Source organism: Lissotriton vulgaris, chromosome 12 (assembly GCF_964263255.1).
Source record: "Lissotriton vulgaris chromosome 12, aLisVul1.2, whole genome shotgun sequence".
Taxonomy (NCBI): domain Eukaryota; kingdom Metazoa; phylum Chordata; class Amphibia; order Caudata; family Salamandridae; genus Lissotriton; species Lissotriton vulgaris.
In genome coordinates, this window is record NC_141700.1 from 575238814 (window position 1) to 575259229 (window position 20416).

Below are 20416 nucleotides of genomic sequence, written 5' to 3' on the forward strand. Positions count from 1 at the left end.
GCAAAACAGCGCTGTGACCCCGGAGAAGGACACCCCGAGCGCAACTCAAGCCATCCCAAGCCATCAGCAAGAGGATTGCAACTGCAACATACCTTAACTCCACAGAGAACAGAGGCCCAAAGGCGATCACAACTCCCCAGCGCATAAAAGAGCTATATGAGCAATCACTGCCCCACATAGAGCATGTCACGTCCCAAAACATGGGAACCTCTTGGGAACAAACGTCCACAGTAGAGGACAACAGAAAATACCTGCAGAAAAACCCACAGAAGGCTTGTCAAGCAACCAAAGAGAAAAAACAGCAGGCCTAGTCTTAGGGCCGGCATGGTGTAGAAAACCCAAAGCAAAAACAAACAGTCAAGAAGGGCTGGCCAGAGGCCAACTGAACCACAGCCCCAACAGGGAGGACTCGTGTGGCCATGAAGCACACAGAAAACACAATTGGAGCGACCTACCCCAACGGAAGAACACCTCCAAGAACCAGATCAACTCACAGGTCACGGAGGGGGAGAAGGAGGAGGAGGAGGAGGAGGAGGAGACCGAAGCCCCGCCAAGAACCTCTGGATGTCTGAGTCTGCCTGGGCGTGGACCAAAAGAGTGCCATCGAAGGGAAGATCTACCAGCCGTTCCCGAACATTTTCCGGGAACACACTGTCCAGAAGCCAAGCATGGTGGCGAAGGGCAACCGAAGAAGCCATGGCACGACCAAGCATCTCCGAGATGTCCAGAGCGGAGCAAAGAATAAACACCGCCAGCTCCCGACCATCCAACGCATGGTGCCACAAATCAACCCCAGCACCCTCCTGAGAAGCGGCAGAGCCAAGGGAGTCCAGCGAGTCCCACAAGCAAGAAGTGGCCCTAGCCAACACACATAAAGTGTTAAGGGCCCACAGAGCTGCACTGGTCGAAGCGAACATATTGCGCCCCCAAGAGTCCAGCCAGCGGGCCTTCCATGATGGCAGAGACAACAGCAGTGGCAGGGAGGAAAAGGCAGTCTGCAAAAGAGGGCCTCTGGCAGAGGGGTGGAGGGAAAGACACACCGGTTCACTTGGTGCAGGAAGGTGCCAGTACAGAAGAGGTTGGGGCACCGGATCCCCCGTGGCGGGGCACCCCCAAGCCCCCATCAGGGAAGAATGGAGTGAACCCTCAAAGGGAAACAGCAGCTCCCTCCCACCAGAGCCCTGGTGGAGAACTTCCAGAAGATGATCCGTGGGTATATGGTTAGCCAGATCACCCATGCGCAAAATCCCCACAGCTGTGGAGACAGGGTGAGCGAAGGCCGCACCCGCCTCTGTAGGGCCCGCGTTGGGGAAAGCAGCTCCTCCGTAGGCGATGACTGCAAGCTAAGGCGGCCATCCCCTAAGCCAATCAGGGTGTGGAGGGGCCTAAAAAATTCCCACAGAAATAGTTCCTAGCATTCTGAGAACATTCATTGAAGGAGTAATATCATGTGGATTTGGTTGATTCATATTTGAGCCTATTTAGCTAGGGAGCTAGAACCAATAATTAAAAAGCATGCAGGCAACGTAAAACTAATTTTACTCTCCTGAAGGAGAGGATTTGGACTCAAGAATCAACCAAAAATGAAATAACTTCTAGAGCTGTTACATAGGGCTCAGCCTTCCCCAGTTGCAGACGTCTTAGCTTCATTCTCATACAAAAACTCTTGTAGTGAAACACACAAGGAGGCGTTTCTCTTTAAAGGCCATATGTAGGTAAATTGTGTTTTGCGATTCTCAAATTGCGGGTTTTTTGGGAATCGCAATTAGAGAATCGCAAAATGAAATGTAGGTAGGATTAGCAATTTTTTTTTTCGAATCTCAATTATTCCTTATTTGCGAATCGCAAATTGAGATTCGCAAATAAGGAATACCTCATCATTCATTCCTTTGGGCTAGAAGGCCCATAGGAATGAATTATAAGACATTCTCAATTTACGATTCGCAATTACAGAATCGCAAATTGAGAATGTCGGCCGCGTTCGAAACGGTCAGCCACTCCACCCTTATCGGGAGGCTGGAGGAGATCGGGGTCACGGGGTTGGCAAGGGACTGGTTAGTCACGTATCTCAACAACAGGCAGCAGGTGGTGGCATTGCCGCCTGTTAGGTCGGATGTGCGGAAAGTTGGGCAGGGGGTGCCCCAGGGCTCAGCCATCAGTCCTATATTATTCAATCTGTACCTCCGCCCTCTGATCCAATTGATAAGCTCCTTCGGTATTTCGGTGTTTAATTACGCCGATGATACCCAATTGGTCTTTTCTCTGGAGGGCAAAGACGCTGTCTCCTTAGAGACATTTCACCGCTGTATGACAGCTACAGCGGACTGGCTACGTTCCAACTCCCTCCAGTTTAATGGGTCAAAAACAGAGGTGCTGCACTGCTCCAATGATCGTGTCCCGCGCTCATTGCCAGATGATTTCCGGTCTTCCTCTTTTTCTGGGGCAGTGACTGCAGCAGAGTCTGCTCGTAATCTGGGGGTCATGTTTGGCCCCAACCTGCAACTGGACATTTTTGTTAATAAAACCGTAGCCACCTGCATGATGCTGCTTCGGATGCTACGTAAAGTCCTACCATTGCTCCCAGCGCAGGCTAGGCGAGAGTTAGTGCGGGGTATCATCCTAAGCAGACTGGATTATTGCAACGCACTGCTTCTGGAGGCGATTAGAACTCTGGTGGGCAAGTTGCAGCAGGTACAAAATATGGCAGCCAAGCTGGCACTTTCTCGCCCGCGCACTGCCTCTTCCACCACGGCACTACTGGATCTACATTGGCTGCCTGTTCATCAACGGATCCTTTTTAAAGCATCCTGTCTGGTTTTTAGAGCCTTGCATGGACAGGGTCCAGCTTTGCTGCAGAACTTATTTTCATGGTGCTCTACCTCTCGGAGCCTACGCTCTTCATCTGCGTGTCTGGTAACGGTTCCCAGAGTCCAGAGGGTAAGGATGGGAGGTCGGTCGTTTAGTTTTGCGGCTGCTAGACTTTGGAATCCTCTCCCGATATTGCTGAGGAGTCAGGGTGATTTTCTAACCTTTAAGAGAGGTTTGAAGACCCACCTGTTTCCAAGAGCAGTGTGATTTCTGCATCAGTGGTTTCGGCTATGCTGAGTCAACGTGCCAGGATACCCTCTGGGTGACAGTGTAGCGCTATAGAAGTATGCAAATATATACATACAAATACATAGAATGCAATTTCAGGGTTGCAAGGGTGTCAATAGGACACCCTTTTGCACCCCTGAAATTAACATGTCTGCACATGTGGCCCACATACATGCCCTAAGGGCATGTACGTTACCCATATGGCACTTTGAAAAATGCCAAAAAGTGAATTTTTCATAGAAATTGCAAATTACCACCAACCTGAAGTTGGTGGTATTTTGCGATTCCTTAAGCCAAAATTCGCACAACTTGGGTGCTTCCTACATTGCATTTACGGAATCGCAATTTGCGATTCCTTAAATGCAAATGCAAAATAAGGAATCGCAAATTTTGCGATTCCTTATTTTGAATGTGGGTTTTTGTGTGCTGCATAGCACACTGCCCTAATTGCGATCGCAAATGCTGAAATTCTGCGAATTTCAGCATTTGCAAGCGCAATTAGGCTTCCTACATCTGGCCCATAGGGCCAGATGTAGGAGCCAAAATACTGGTCGGTAATGGCCGATTTCGGCCGTTACCGACCGGTATTAAGTATTTGGCATGTAGGGGCCCTATTTTACCGAATCGGTAAATTTACCGAATCGGTAAAATACCGAATCGGTATTTTTACCGAATCGGTAAAATACCGAATCGGTATTTTTACCGATTCGGTAACTTGCAGATGTAGGTGGGACTCTTCTGAGTCCCACAGGCCTTACCGAATCGGTATTTTACCACCCAATCCAATTGGGTGGTAAAATACCGATTCCAGGTGTGCATGCACATGTGTGCATGCACACCTATGCCATGTGACAGACAGACATGCCCTTAGGGCATGTCTGTGTGCCACATGTCACACGTGCCTGAATTCGGGGTGCTAGAGGGTGTCAAAGTGACACCCCCTGCACCCTTGCAACATTCGGTATTTACCGAATCGGTATTTACCGATTCGGTAAATACCGATTCTTACAGAATCGGTAATTCAATTACCGATTCTACATAAATCTCCCCCCTTCTATTTTACAGATTCATAAATACCGAATCGGTAAAATTTGGTATTTATGAATCGGTAAAATATACTTACCTACATCTGGCCCATAGTGTTTTACAGAACGTCCCAACAGATTTTAGAGAACTGCTCACAATGGAAATAGCCTCTCTTGGTTTCAGAGAGGCAGCATCAACTAGCATGCTTCTAATAAAGATGACTGCCTACTAAGCAGAAGCTTTGTAGAAAGTGAGGTAGAATGAAGATTACTCGGTCAACATGCTTTTAATATGGTGATACTCCCAGCAACCCGTTGTATGTCTCAGAAAGCATTGGTGACTGCCTCATTGTTGCCACAAAAATAAGCTGGTTGGATAAAAGGGAGAAACATGGACTAGAACAACCGTCAGCCCCCAGTTTTTTGCTACTTGGCAGGTTTGCACATCACAAGCCTCAGCAGTGCAACTATGCCCTTCTGTTCAAATGTGGTATATCAGCACAATGCTCACCACTCCAGAATACACTCATGAAACATGAGATCAGACCCCCTGAGATGTTGCTAAACAAGTGCAACTGCTGGTAAGCATGAACGCTACAAGACCCATAGCCAGAGTTTGTAGCATGCAGAGGTAGAAGCATCATGTATCTTTACTATGATTTTTCAGAAACAGATTAATCTGAGAAGCAGCTTTTAGTCCATTTCTGAACCTTCACTGCTCATCCAAATCAGCGAGATGATCACATCTCTTCTAGGTTTTCCTATAACACGATTAAGTGATGGAGGTCACTTCTTAGAGAAATATTTTTATTGTATGACAGAACATAATGCAGGGCTCAACTACTGAGAAGGTAAGTGCATAGGGATGAGTATGGAATATCTTAACTCCACATCTGCATACTGTGAAGACCTATTCATTAATAAGGTACATATATGTGGAGTTAACGCAGGTATGCACAGGTTTACTCTTAGTAACTTGACTTCGATATTTTGGTCTGCAATATTTTTTCCACAAAACTTTCGCCCCGCAATATTCTGTTAATCTTATTCTCGTGGAATACCAAGATTTCAGGGAAGAACCCCAGTTTTCTTTAGGACCTGTATGAATTAGCATCTCCCTAGCCTGGTGGTAAAGCCAATGCCCTTGAGCAGCATTTTAAAATAATTTTTTGAGATACACTACCAGCACATTTGAACAGCAGCAAATGTATATTAGAGCAGCCCACTGCATAACTGCACAATGCCAGTGTCGTAACTCTAATTCACGATGCATTCATTGAGCAGCACCATAACCATAGTATGGTTTTCTTTTGCAGTCCACAACACAAATTATCAGCAGAACAGACTGTATTGAGCAATGCAACAAGCATAATAGAGAGGGTCTATGTATGCTAAATAGAATCAAATGCATTAGCAAGCACTAATTGGAATAAGCAAGAAGCTTGCAGCATATTTCAACAGTATACTACCCATCAAGGCAGCCCCTTCACTTAACTGACTAAGAAGCACTAGTGGCATAACTGAGAAGCACCAAGAGGCAAATCTAACTGGCATAATTAAGAATCCCTGTGCCAGTGCTATGGTTCATGGCACAGCAAGTCATGAGCAACTTCTGGACTTTCCTGCAAGTCAGTGCCTCCCAACGAGACGTCTATGGCAAACACCATTTCGGGAGTTGGTGGACTCTTAAGTTAGTCCCACCGCAGTCTGCTAAGCAGCTGCAAAAGCTATACACACCCCAGAGGGTTGAAAATAATGGGGGAGGGCACCAACAAAGAGAGCATCAGGCTCGACTGAACCAAAAGTATTAGGTTTGGTGCTTTGGTGCAGTTTTGGGGGCACAGAGGGAAACAGGATGATCTGCGGATGCTCTGTGCTTGGTGGAGAGGAAGGGTAGATGTTGGGAAAGTGGCACAAGGCAAGTCTACTCTACAGATTGCATCACAGAGACAAACTAGAACTACAAAGACAGTGGATCAGCGGCCATCTTGGATAAATAACAAACAAGTTGCATACTCTCAAACTGCCATTTGCAGCTTTCGTGGAAGTTGTACTAGCTTGGGGTTTGAAGAAGAGTGGGTGATGAAATTATATATGTTATCTTCACCTCTAATAGATAAATATGGATTGTGGAGTTTTCAAAATGTAGTTATCAGTAGAAGGGTGTTAATAATATGGTCTCAATTATCCACCACTCTGTGGCCTTGGGAAGGTGAGTAAGTGGCCGATCAGTGGGGCGGATATGTGTTTTCAGCGACTCTCCCCTCTAGTGATGAGATTGATCTCTTATTTTTAACCTCCAATGTAAAAATGCAATAAGCGACCGCTTTTCCATTTTAATACAAGTGAAAGTTTTTCCCTTCCCCTGCTGGGCAAAAGATACTTAATTTTCCCTGTAATACGTCAGGCAACATCCTTTCACTCTTTTAAGGAAACTTTCACTTAATATTGAGCCTTAAAAAGGAGCTGATGTGCAGGTTCTACTGATACCATAACTAAACAACACAGCCGCCTGTTGCATTACATAGCTTGAATCGCCACCCTTGGTCGTGGCAAAATCTACAGACCACAATGTTATAAAATATGGATGCATTCAGTACCTTGCATAGTGGCACTTACCCCATTCAGAAAAGGCTTTAAGATCTCCTCCTCAGTTTTCTTCCTCATGCAGCTTACAACAGCAGCAGAATCAGTTAAATCACAGCCCGTGGAATTAGCAACCTCCTGCAGGTGATTACAGAAACGAACAAAACATGTGTATATGACAAGAAATATTCCACATGGTGGCACAATGTGCTGCACTTTTAACCATGTCAACAATGCAAATGAAATTAATATGTTGTTTGCAATAACACATGCATATGAATATGTGGGATTTTATTTTTGGAACAAAAAATAATACTCTCCTCACAATTGAAGTTATCTCCCATGTCGAGGGGGGCAATTTGCAGTTTTTACTGCCCTTTACCTCCAGAGTTTTGCTGACGCTAACGGGCAAAGAAAGCCGACCTGTATGTCTGCCCATCTAAATTAGGTTGGCGGACATACAGGTCAGCCTCTGACAGCCCTTACTCTGTCGGGTCATCGGAGGGGTCTAACCACGATGGAGACAGAATAGTCTCCATTACACCAAAGGTCTGCCCACTTTTAAATCTGGTGAGAGGACCATGATGTTGCCGGGAAGAGTACTCCATCACCGTTGCAATGGAGTACCCTTTCCACCAACATATAAATGAAGCCCTTAGTCTCCATTAAGCTAATACTGGAAAATACGGCTTACACTATGATATATGTACGTATGAAAACAAACTTGCATCTCTGTTGTTAAATTCACCAGATGTGACCTACCCCTCAACCCGAGTCAGAAATACTTGGTTAAGCAGGCTCTGCGGCCTTGGCCTTAAGCAACAGATTGTTCGATTACAGGTGGGGTGACGCGTAACCTTTAGAAAGAGCACTCCAACAGGAAAACCCAGATCGATCCCACCGATAGGCAGCAACACCACAATGGTCTCAGAAGTTTGGTCCCAATAAAACACGTTTGGCCAGAGGGGTGCACATTCTCAAAACCACCATAAAGCTAGATGCCACACTAAGGACCTATTTATGATGATGGTGGGACCGCCACCGATGGGCTGTCGGTGACATTCCACCACCATCGTAACCATGTTTTCCACCCACTACATTAGGATGGCGGGCGGATATGTGGTGGCCAGAGATACCAACCATCACGGATCCAACAGGCTCAAGTAGCCCATCGGACCGTCAGAGGGAGTTGTATTCCCTACAATGGTGGCAGTGACTGCCAGGCACCGACGTAGGGATTACAATGTCCCTTTCTACCCACTGTTTCATGACTGTCAACACGCCATGAAAAAGCAGGCGGAAAGGGACTTTGGGGTCCCGTAGAGGGCCCCCATAACCCTCAGCTGTGGGTTTTGGGGGGCACCTATGGTGCCCCACTACATAGGGCAGGGATATGTGCAGTGTCACCTTTTTGTACTGCGGCTTGTGTTGCAGCACCCACCAAAATCCAAAATATAGGCGTTGCGACCGCTGTGGTGGCGGCGGTCGCACCCGAATGCCTATGTCGGACCGCGGATAGCCTGTCGGGCGGTCTCATCTCCGATATGATAGCAGTCCGTACGCCGCCATAATGAGCCCCTTAGTTAGGAACATGCAGCCAATAATAACTCAGCATGCACACTACAAGCATCGATCATGCTGTCCTCATGACGGACATCTAGACACGAACCCACCAGACCTGCATTATGTTCACACAAAGACGAGGCCTACCTGCACTCATTATCAACCCCCTGATTTATGGCCCAGTGACTGGTCTCAAGAATCTGTCACCAAAGGAATGCATAAGTTAGTTTATGATGCTCTGTGTAAACTATAAATTGACAGCTGAAACCAATGTAAACTGAGACAGTCTTTAGACTCGACTCTTGCCTGATCTCCCGGCCTCTGTCTTTAACCCCTTCGCCGCTGGGCTAATTTCCCCGCGGCGCGGGGGGAGGGGAGCCGCGCACGGCGCCGCGGTGCTGATGACGAGCCCAGGCTCGTCATGCAGCACGGTGTTCGTGTGCTGGTGACGAGCCTGGGCTCGTCATGAACCCGCCCACGCAATGGAACGCTCAGCACAGCGAGGGAATTATCCCCGTGTGTGAGCGTTTCACGGCTCATGATGAGCCCAGGCTCGTCACCAGCACACGAGCACCGTGCTGCATGACGAGCCTGGGCTCGTCATCAGCACAGAAGGGGTTAATTAAACAACTGTTTGTGTATGCCAAACGCCTCTTATGTTTTCATTTATTCTAAAGTTAACTCATATTCGAGCAACAATGCATTAAATGATAATGTGTATGGTACTTGAGAAGACTCGGAGTGAAAAATCAGTAGAAGGAGTAGAATGGAGCGAGTGTGAACAGAGCTGCTTAGTTAATAATGAGATTTTGACTGCGAGTAAAACTATGCTTAAAGGGATTTATTATGTATGTGGCAAGACTTATTTTAAACTCCCACAAAATTGGGGAAGATTTCTGTGTGTTTATCATTGCATTCTGCTGGGCTCAATTCTGAGATTCTTGATGTAAATGACTAACTAACTGACTTATAATCATTCGTTTAGCTTTCTGCAATAATGTCAAACCTGAGATAAACGTTTGTGGTTTCATTATACTATCTGTCCCATTTTCATTGTAGAGTTTAATGTGCTTTAAAGTTTGCATTATACTATTTGTTGATTAAATCGATGAGGACTGATGTATCCTGTACACGGTCCTTAACAAGTACGTGATGCAGGATGGCCAATGCGCGCACTTATAATCGCACACATCCTTTGTATAGGTCTTAAAATTCTACAATATATTCTTTGAGTTACTATGGCCAGATTCACACATATTTGCATATGCTAAGTGCACAAAAAAGTAAAAATACCATAAGCAATTTCACAATTATAAATTTCGCACAACTTATAATTAACAAAAAAAAACAGTATCTTGATTTTTACAATTGTATTATTGAATATACACCTTCCAGGTGAATTTTCCCACTGCCTTTTTTAGGGCATGAGTCCAGTAAGGCTCGGGAAAGGAAACAATATGTAGATTGTGCTAATAAACATTTTTTCAGGCAGTGTACAACCTATTTATACAAACATTACTCCTGTGAAAGATGGGAGCCAGCATCGCTTCAGGGTGGTTAAGGCAAGGCAATTTCTCGGGATCCCATACTGGGGATTATTTTCGTTGGCGGACACAAAAGAAAACTTACAAGAGACAATTGATGTTTATTTGTACAGAATCTCCACGTAGTGGAAACCTCAAATGAGTAAAATTCTGTGAACTTGGGGCTCGGTTCACAAAGAAAGAACCAAGGCGATAATGGCCTTGATAATATGCTCTATGAATTCCAATCGAAGCCCATGTTAGATGTGTTCACATCGAACATGGGCTTCGATTGGAATTCATAGAGCATATTATCAAGGCCATTATCGCCGCTTTATCGGCAGTTTCCTGCCGATAAAAGCGGCGATAATGTATCGCCTGTCCTTGATAATATGCCCCGCAATTCTGCTCACGGTTGTCTGTGTAAGACCGAGCTCGAATTCAGTTTCGCAAAAATATCCAAGGTACCCTGTGCCAGTTGCTCTTTTCACTGTGTAATCCAGGGAAAGTTTTTTTTCTCTGGAGGAGGATATACCTCAGGATGTAATTGTACGTAGTGTACAGTTATACATGATGATATGCCTCCAGCTTTGTGTAGTGGGAACATAGTTGCCCATAGAGAAACCTCTTTGCATGCCCCCCATGCATTTTGGGAGTGCCCCTTCCACTTTGGTGAGCAGTTTGAGAATATACACTTTGTCCCCGACTCACAAAGATGAATCAAAGGTGAACTGAGAAGAAAGTCGAACTTTACAACTTTCGGTATTCACAAATGGCAATTACTACTCGGAAATGTCCTTTTTGAATACTTAAAATCGAACTTTACGACTTGCAGCATTCACAAAGGCCGTTTACTACTCGTAAATGTCCTACAATAATAAATGGCCTCTGTGAATACCGAAAGTCGTAAATTTCGACTTTCCTCTCAGTTTACCTTTGTTAATTGGTGCCAAACTCTTTAGTTTGTGGGTGTTTCACATTTTTCACATGGAAACTACACCAATTTACCACCCCCTGAGTAAAATTTGTTCATGCTCAATATTATGTGATTGTGGTCTAATGTTGTACATAAGTAAAATGATTTAAGACACCCTGCAGTCATAAATCCAACCAACAGTGTACATTGTTTTTACTTTATCTATTCGAAGTTTCACACTTTAACTAAAATTGAATTGTGTTCCTCCATCATTGCATATCCCATTTTAAGTATTTTATTTTTTGTCTTTACTTTACATAACCACGTGTCATTATTTCAGGGGGGGGTTAAGTTAGCCTCATATTAGTTTATATTTCTTTCAGTGATTCAGAACTATACCCATTCATTGTGTGCATCGCAACAAGTCTTAACTTGACTTTTCGTCCATTTTAGGTCTGGCTACAGACACCTTAGGCTTACTTTTGTCATACATTTAACAATAAAATATCCAGAGAGTTAGTGGACTTTGGGTTATCTCACAAGAAAACTGGCTTTCTTGTGCTTTTCATAGTTTGCCATTGCTTGGGTGGGATGTCCATCAAGGTCATGGCATTTTGTCAAAGGTTATTTTGTCCCTTTTGCGTTCCCAGTAGTTCCTGGTGATAGGGCATGAGTGATTCTCTTGTTACAGATGACACAGGAGATGTACTACACTCTGAGATAGAAAGTTACTGAAACCATCCCTTTCACAACAGTCAACCCCAGGATGTGCTGTCATAGTTGGAAAGGCACTGATGCTTATTTTTACTCCAGATTCTTGTCATGTGACAAAGGGCTGCAACCCACCCCTAGGTGCAGAGATTACACATGTGACAGGCATGTTATAAAAGGTACATTTATTGTCATTGTCTGGGTATTTTGAATATATAAATGAGCACTAAATTAAGAAAATTATTTGAGAATTCAAACGGAAATTAAATATTAGCTTACCTTATTAATGGCAACTAGCCCTTCTTGATTAGTGCAAATAACTCCTGGCATTATGGATACTCCACTCTCAGAAATGGCCCTGTGAAATAATCCCTTGGACAGCGGGGATAACGCCTGAAGAAAAAGGCACATGTAAGCCACCCAAAATGCCCAGTTGATCAAAAGCTCACATCTATGACCTTTTCAGATGTGCTACGTACATTAGAGGCTACTCAAACGGTAATGTTGTCGCTTTCCATTTGATCATTTACATAAATGACTGATAATGCTCACCTGTTCATTATGGATAAATAGCTGTCAACCATAAAAAGGGGAAGGATGAGGGAATGGCATGGAACCAGAGACTCTGAAATGTTATTCCTCAAAAACATGTAATCTATGGTATTTTTTCAACCCAGGTATTTCTCGGACCCCTGGTATCAGCATTTCCGGTGGCGGGGAGATTACTTCAGACCTCTCATAATGGCAGTCTTAATATTTTGCTTCTTAAAAAACAGATTACCACTTCAAAGATCTTTCAAATATCATATTAGCTCAAAACACTAACTGATAGCTTTACCAAAAATGTCCCCAGAATAAAATGTAACATATAGCTTTGTGCCTGGCACCTAAACCCATTATGGCTGTGCAACACATTACCCATAATACAATAGATTGGTAGTGTTTAAGCGAGATAACATTCATTTTAGAAACATTTTATGATGCATACAACAAACAGAGCACATGTCTCTTAGATCACATTTCATTGAGGCTGTTCATATACTATTACGGCATCATTATGAGTGGGTGGGGAGACAATTAAGCATTTACCACACCCAGGAAATACTGATACTGTGATATGAGGTATGTCCTGAGTGTGGCAAACGTCTCATATTTTGGGATTTCCTCAGGAGAATGAGAATTACATTAAAAGTTGGCTTTTTCAATGCCTATCTCTGCATATATTTGAATGCAACAATTTTTTTCCTGGTATATTTGAGAAGTTATGACTCAACAGCCTTTAGCAGTGTTAAACTAGAGGGGTAAGGTGTTAACCACAAATCTCAGAATTGAGACCCCTACGCAAACAGGTGCTTTCAAGAGATCCCAATTTACCATCCAACTCAGAATCAGGCTATTGAGGCTCTGATGCAGATGTTGATTCAAATATTACATATGTACATTTTCTGCCCCTTTTTCCTCCGGATTTAGCACACCTTAAACAAATGGGAAGATTTCTGTTTATCACCCAACAATATATCAAAACCTTATTTTTTATATAGATATGATTATATCAGTGAGCCTCCGGGATAGAGTAGGTTCATAGGGTGAAGACAGTATCTGTGAATTGAGTTTTAACAAATGAAACTTGCCAAGGCAGAAACACTGATTCCTCCAGCAGATTCTCCAAATATGGTGACAGACTCTGGATCCCCTCCAAATGGTTCAATGTTTTCCTGGATCCACTGCAGAGCAGCCACTTGATCCAGGAATCCCCAGTTACCACGAGCATGTTCATCACCAGTACTATTAAATAAAGCAATACGTTAGGTACAATCAGTCATCATTACATTATTGAGAAATTTGTGTATTGTTCTCAGTAGTCCCTGAATTTCTGTCTGGGATAACTGCTGTCTAGGTTATTGCATCACCCATTTATTGTTGAAACGATGGACAGCTTTCTACAAGGAAACATACAAAAATCAATTCAATGAAAAATATGTTATTTCCCTATATTTCGTGTATTCAGCGGAAATTCCATTGACTTTGCTCTGTCAACCGTAAAACAGTGTAAACACAAGTAAAAGACTCCACACTAGTTTAGAACAATAGGTTATTATTTTATAAATTAAACAAGACCAAAATGACAAAAATCCAATAAGTAAAAGTCGAGTTATACATTTTTAAAGATTAAAGGTAAGAATAGCGTTTAGAACCAATAAGCGCTGATGGAGGTTATCTGGTCGCGCTGGGCCGAGGTAAAGTCAGAAGTTCAGGCCAACTGTGATGGAGTGCGGGACAGGACCAGGAACCACTAAAGGCCCGCTGAACAAAAGTACCTTCATCCTCGTCACAGCAGCGAAATGCAGGGTGCAGCGTCTGTGTCGACCCAGCAGTCAAGGTGATGTGTTGATATTCTACACATATTGATGGCGATATACCTGTTCCGTTGGTTTAGAAGCAGATGCGCCGGGTTTCTCCTCACAGTCAAGGAGATCATTGATCATCTCTCACTGTAGCGGAAGAGATGTGGTGGTTCTGATGTGTCGGATCCGATGGTGATGTGTTGGTTCCAAGTGCCACGAGCCGGTTCTATTCCCACAACAGTGGCGATGACTCCATTCTGCTTCAGGCAGTAAAGGATGCATCGGTTCCTCTGCAGCAAGCACCTGGATCCATTTCCATTGGTCCAGGCACAGGAGCAAGGATTAAAACTTTGATATCCCTGAGTCTTAAAACAGCAAGATAGCGTGCCCTTGCAGATCACTATTGGTTCCAGTAAGTGTGTCCTGTTCTTTCTCAGCAGGGAAGAGGGTAGCAGGCAGCCACACAGTACAGCAGAATAGTAGTTCACCCAGAGAAGCAGTTCAGCAGAGTGGAAGACCTTGCAGCAGCACAGTAGTTCTTTCTCCTGGCAGAGTTTTTTCACAGGTCCAGTGGTGTCTGATTCTGGTGGTGTCAGATCTCCAGTACATATACCCAGCTGTGCCTTTAAAGTGGTGACTTACAAGCTTCAAGGTGCACAGAGGTCCAACCTCCCCACTCTGGGTCCAGACTCATTACTGGGGAGTATGCAGTCCTTTGTGTGGGGACAGGCACTGCCTATTTAGGTGCAAGTGTCAGCTCCTCCCTCCCATCCTGCCCAGGATGACCCATCAGGATGTGGATGGCCACTCAGTCACACCTCATCTTCCTTTGTGCGTGGCCGTCTAGAGGGAATGCACAAAGTCCAGCTGTCACCAACCCCAGACATGTATTGGAGACAGGCAGCAGGCACACAGAGCTGAAAGTAGAACAATGCCATATTTCTAAAAGTGGCATTTCTAAAATAGTAATGATAAATTCAACTATGCCAGCAAAGGGGATTTATCATTAACATTCCAGTGATATGACAATGACACAGGCATTCCTCCTCAATCAAGAATTACAGCTGATAAGTGTAATGAAGAATTCCCAATGTCAACCTTTGAGCGGGGTATGCCTCACAATATTGAGAAACTAAATTGAGTGTTTTTCAATACCAGGACATGCAAAACCTAACAGTACATGTCCTACCTTTTAGTTAAACAGTACTCTGCCCTATGGGCTACCTAGGGCCTACCTTAGGGGTGACATATGTAATAAAAGTGGATGTTATGGCTTGGCACAGGGTATAAAATGCCAAGTCAACCTGGCAGTAAAAGTGCACATACAGGCTCTGCAGTGGCAGGTCTGAGACATATTGAAAGTGCTATTTACGTGGGTGGCATAATCAGTGCTGCAGGCCCACTAGTAGCATTTAATTTACAGGCCCTGGACACATGTTCACTCTATGAGGGACTTCTAGATAAATGAAATATGCCAATTGTGGACAGTCAACCAACCCATGTTTTAGGGGAGAAGCACATGCACTTTAGCACGGGTTGGCAGTGGTAAAGGGTTCAGAGTCCTAAGGCCAACAAAATGAAATCGGCAAAAGGGTGAGGCAAACAGGCAAAATGTTTGGTGAAGATCCCCTTAAGGCTGTCAGGACTAACAGGCCGGAAAACCGACCATGTGAAGAGAGGAAATAATGTTTTGATAGGACAGCATTTTTGTTGTGGTTGCCTGCTGTAATTTATTACAGGGTTGCCCAGCATCAAACCTACCAACCAAAGACATTTCTGAAAACTACAGGTCGGTGAAGTCTAGAGTGCTGTAACTTGCGTGAATCCCACACTATTTGCCTCAAGAATACCCTGCAAGTCTAAAAATTTGATACAAAAGAGAGCATTTTCATACCTTTCTGTGGCTGAATTTAGGGACATTGAGGGTAATGACAGAAGTCCTGCCACTAATGTTCCCACTTGTCTCCCAATAAAAATGGTGCCATGTGTGTGGGTAAGCCTGTTGCCCAGAATAGTTAGTGCCTATTAAAAGGGTTTGAGCTGTCTTTTCCATGAATGTCTGACTAAATATCGAAATCAAAAATATCGACCTACAAAAATATCGGGACAAAAATATCGAAGTCAAAAATATCGGAATCCTATCCCTAACAAGGTAAGTACAAAAATATCGAAAAAATAATATCGTAGTACAAAAATATCGGAATTAAAAATATCGTTTTTTTAAATGTATTAATAATAATGTTAAAATAATTATAAAATACATATAATTTTACAAATATTAAATAAAAATATTAAAACATAATAAAAAAATTAAAACTAATACATATACATTTAAAATAAATTAAAAACGTAATAATTTAATGTAATTTTATATTTTATAATTTCATTTAATTGATTTAATTTAAATTTATTTAATTTTTACCCTGTACGACTGTACCCCAAAAACCCAAAACTGACCCAGAACCCTAAAAATACCCCTTAACCCAAATACTGAAAACTGACACTGAACCCTAAAAATACCCCTTTACCCATGAACTGAAAACTGACCCTGAACCCTAAAAATACCCCTTTACCCATGAACTGAAAACTGACCCTGAACCCTAAAAATACCCCTTTACCCACAAACTGAAAACTGACCCTGAACCCTAAAAATACCCCTTTACCCACAAACTGAAAACTGACCCTGAACCCTAAAAATACCCCTTTACCCATGAACTGAAAACTGACCCAGAACCCTAAAAATACCCCTTTACCCATGAACTGAAAACTGACCCTGAACCCTAAAAATACCCCTTTACCCACAAACTGAAAACTGACCCTGAACCCTAAAAATACCCCTTTACCCACAAACTGAAAACTGACCCTGAACCCTAAAAATACCCCTTTACCCATGAACTGAAAACTGACCCAGAACCCTAAAAATACCCCTTTACCCATGAACTGAAAACTGACCCTGAACCCTAAAAATACTCCTTTACCCATGAACTGAAAACTGACCCTGAACCCTAAAAATACCCCTGTACCCATGAACTGAAAACTGACCCTGAACCCTAAAAATAACCCTTTACCCAAAAACTGAAAACTGACCCTGAACCCTAAAAATACCCCTTTACCCATGAACTGAAAACTGACCCTGAACCCTAAAAATACCCCTTTACCCATGAACTGAAAACTGACCCTGAACCCTAAAAATACCCCTTTACCCATGAACTGAAAACTGACCCTGAACCCTAAAAATACCCCTTTACCCATGAACTGAAAACTGACCCTGAACCCTAAAAATACCCCTTTACCCATGAACTGAAAACTGACCCTGAACCCTAAAAATACCCCTGTACCCATGACCTGAAAACTGACCCTGAACCCTAAAAATACCCCTGTACCCACAATTAATTAATATTATTTAATTACCAATTAATTATTAATTAACAATAACAATAAAATAAATATATTAGCACATTTGCTGTAATTAATTTAATTTAATAATTAATATTATTTTGCACAATTAATTAATTAATAACAATAAATAATATATATAAAAATTACTTTAATTAATTTAATTAAATAATTAATAATAATTAATTACCAACTAATTAATAATTATAAATATGATAAAAAATTATAATAATTAATTAACTAATTAATAGAAATTAATTACAAATTAATTATTTAAAATATGTACAAACATATATCAATTAATTAATTATTATTAAATTACTTCCCACCCTATTCCCCTATAAACCCATAACCCGCTACAGAACATATTTATCAATTAATAAATTAATTAAAATAATTTAAAATTAATTCTCAATTAATTAATTAATAATTCCTAATAATTAATAATTAATTTAACATAATTAAATTACTTCCCACCCTATTCCCCTATAAACCCACAACCCGCTACAGTAGTAAAACACAATATTTAATAAAATAACATTAAAAAAAATATTAAAACATAATTAATACAATATAATATACACTAAATTTATTTAAAAATAGATATTAGTAACATCAAAGTTATTAATTTCGATATTATTAACATCGATATTTACAACTTCGATATTACTGATATCATACCAATATCGATATTTAGACTGTCGATATTACTTACCTTCGATATTTCTGTATATCGATATTAAAACTTCGATATTTTTGCTTATCGATATTAAAAAATCGATATTTTGTCTGTGTACCCTTTTCCATAGGGCATCTTCTGCTATGTGGATAGTACACTATCCCTCCTGGAAATGTACTGGCTCTAGCCTTTACCAAAACCTACAGATCAACAGGAAAATACAATGGTGTGGCTTGCGCGATTGACTGTACTTTATATCTTTTATGCAGAATGACCTACAAATGCCAAACTTTAAGTTAGAACATGGAATTTCCTCACATTTCTATGAAAGTTCCAGAATTTGTGGGATCACTTTTCCCATTAAAAACAGATCCATTCGACCTCTCCCCCTGATAAAAACGGTAGTGTTCTCATGTGAGTGAGTCTATTGTACCAGACAAAAAGGGACCAAAACCATGGCCATGTAAAGCCAATGCACTGACAATGTGATCTTCACATGACAACAGTTTTGGTCAGCTGCTGTTTTGAGCAATGGAGGATAGAAATACTGAAGTATGGTCTAATCTGTTGATGGCCCAGACAACAACTAATTTACTCACACGCTGCTGGAAAGAAAGACTATAGTAAAACCCAGGCACTCCTCTATCTAAATTTACCTTGTGTCTATTTGGGATTTCTGTTCACCTAGGGTGCATTATGGGAGTAAACCTTCACCCCCAGGGGGCACAGACTGTTGGTGCCCCAAGGATGGAGACAGTGGCCTATGTCAACCCCAGTTATAGCACTACTAGACAACCGGGATTATTATTTGAATTTTATTTTTACTTTATGTCACTCTGAATGGGCAGATTTGAGCGGTAACCCCCAACCTGCCCCCGAGGTTAAAAGACTGTTGATATGCCTGGGGTGAAGAGTTGTGGACGTAAGCCAATAGGGGTAAGCCCCTACCTCGATAATGCCAAAAAGTCTATGGGTGTAGCAGAGCTTTTGGCAAGTTTGGATGCGAAAGATAGGTGGTAAAAACGCAGACTGTGTGGGCCCCTGGGTGGGGCAGTGCACCTCAATAACAATGCAGGCCAGGCCACACCCATACATAATTTAAAACAATTGTTCCTGGTGTCTAGTTATGCTCGCTTCACTGCTCAGCAGTCACACTAGAGTGTTATGTCCCATTCTGTACCCAGTGAGGTGGAGTGGCACGGCTTGAGGCCAATATGGTCTGGCCATTCACAACGTTTCTGACAAAGGAAAATCTCTGATATCCAGCAGAGCTTTCTACCTCCCTGGGGTGGGTAAACTGAGGAAAAACTTCCAATCTGCACCCCTAGTAAGGGCAGACAAACTGGACAGAGCTTGGTAGTGGCCAGAGAAATTGACTTTGGAGGAGGGCACTCCCAAGTCAAAATATATCTAGCTGTGTCTGATGGATACATCCCTGGTTGGTGGCCACCCTCTACTAAGGCGATCCCTCAGCATGAATATACTAGGAACAGGTACCAATGGAAAGTGGAGATTCCCCATTTTAAATGGTGCATCTCCTGCTGTAATCAGTACTCGGAGGCTCAATTGCACCACCAGCACTAATTACACTGAAAGAAGCCAGAGTCTTCAAGAGCCAGTTGCTTTCAGAATTGATTTCAGTGAGGCTAGATCACACAGCATGCAATGTCATGCAATAAACCCTCTAGCTACAGGGTAGCTGTTTCCCTGCAGCCCAACATGGGAGCTTGAAGGGGGTCTCCTTCAGGTGTGACTCCTCTGTAATAGTGGAGGAACATTGCCCCAATGGCTCAGAGCCAGCAACTGAAAAATTACATGATATATCATCATTGTTTTATTTTGATAATAAAACAATCATAATAGGGAGGGGCACGGCCGGGGCCATGGGAGGGGGAGGAGGACTGGGTTGGTGCAATTCTAAGTGGGCATGTGTGCTTGACCAGCCGTCTCAGGATGGCCAAACAATCATGCACACTTAGGTTTCTCCAAATCAGCCGTATTGAACAGCTGTATTGAAGAAATAGCACAGACCCCTGTGCCTGAGCAGAACAACAAACCAGCCCAGAAGAACATGAGGTGTGACGAGGAAGGAGGCCAGCAGCTTCAGGTACGTTTTCCTCTTTTTTTCATTGTTATTGGAATCCCCCACCACGCTTCCCTCTGCGCCCCCTCCACCCGCCTCACCAATTTTTGTTTGTTGCAGCCGCCACTGGTTTCCTTCGCATTTTTATTTATTTTATTTTAAAAGTGTTATATAGCGCTAGCGTGAGCCGTAGGTATCAGAGCGCTTTACATACATCCGGTAAAAAAAATAAAAAAGACGGAAAGTGCATTACATCATATGCAGGCAGTGAGGAAGCAAACCAGGGATAAAAAGAATACAGCATGAAAAATAAGGTGGTTAACACAGTCCGGTCACCAACTATCCTTGAATGTCAAGAGAGAGGAGTAAACTCGGAATAATGAAGTCTAGGTTAGTTGACGTTGTTCAGGAAAGTATTTGTTAAGGAGATGGAGTTTGAGGTCCCTTTTGAAACAGGAGAAGGAGGGGTTGCATAAGAGGACTCTAGGGAGAG

General features: G+C 42.7%; 1 protein-coding gene across 3 annotated transcripts in view; it reads right to left on the bottom strand.

Annotated features, from left to right (window-relative positions):
- LOC147677778 (fatty acyl-CoA hydrolase precursor, medium chain-like) overlaps positions 1 to 20416 on the bottom strand; it is a 356692-nt gene that overhangs the window by 195757 nt on the left and 140519 nt on the right. For all 3 annotated transcript variants that reach the window (XM_086945437.1, XM_086945438.1, XM_086945436.1), the window contains 3 exons: positions 13052 to 13205; positions 11700 to 11813; positions 6741 to 6845 (listed from right to left, as the gene is read on the bottom strand). In XM_086945437.1, the coding sequence (XP_086801563.1) occupies positions 6741 to 6845; positions 11700 to 11813; positions 13052 to 13205 (373 nt within the window). The remainder of the gene's footprint in view (positions 1 to 6740; positions 6846 to 11699; positions 11814 to 13051; positions 13206 to 20416) is intronic.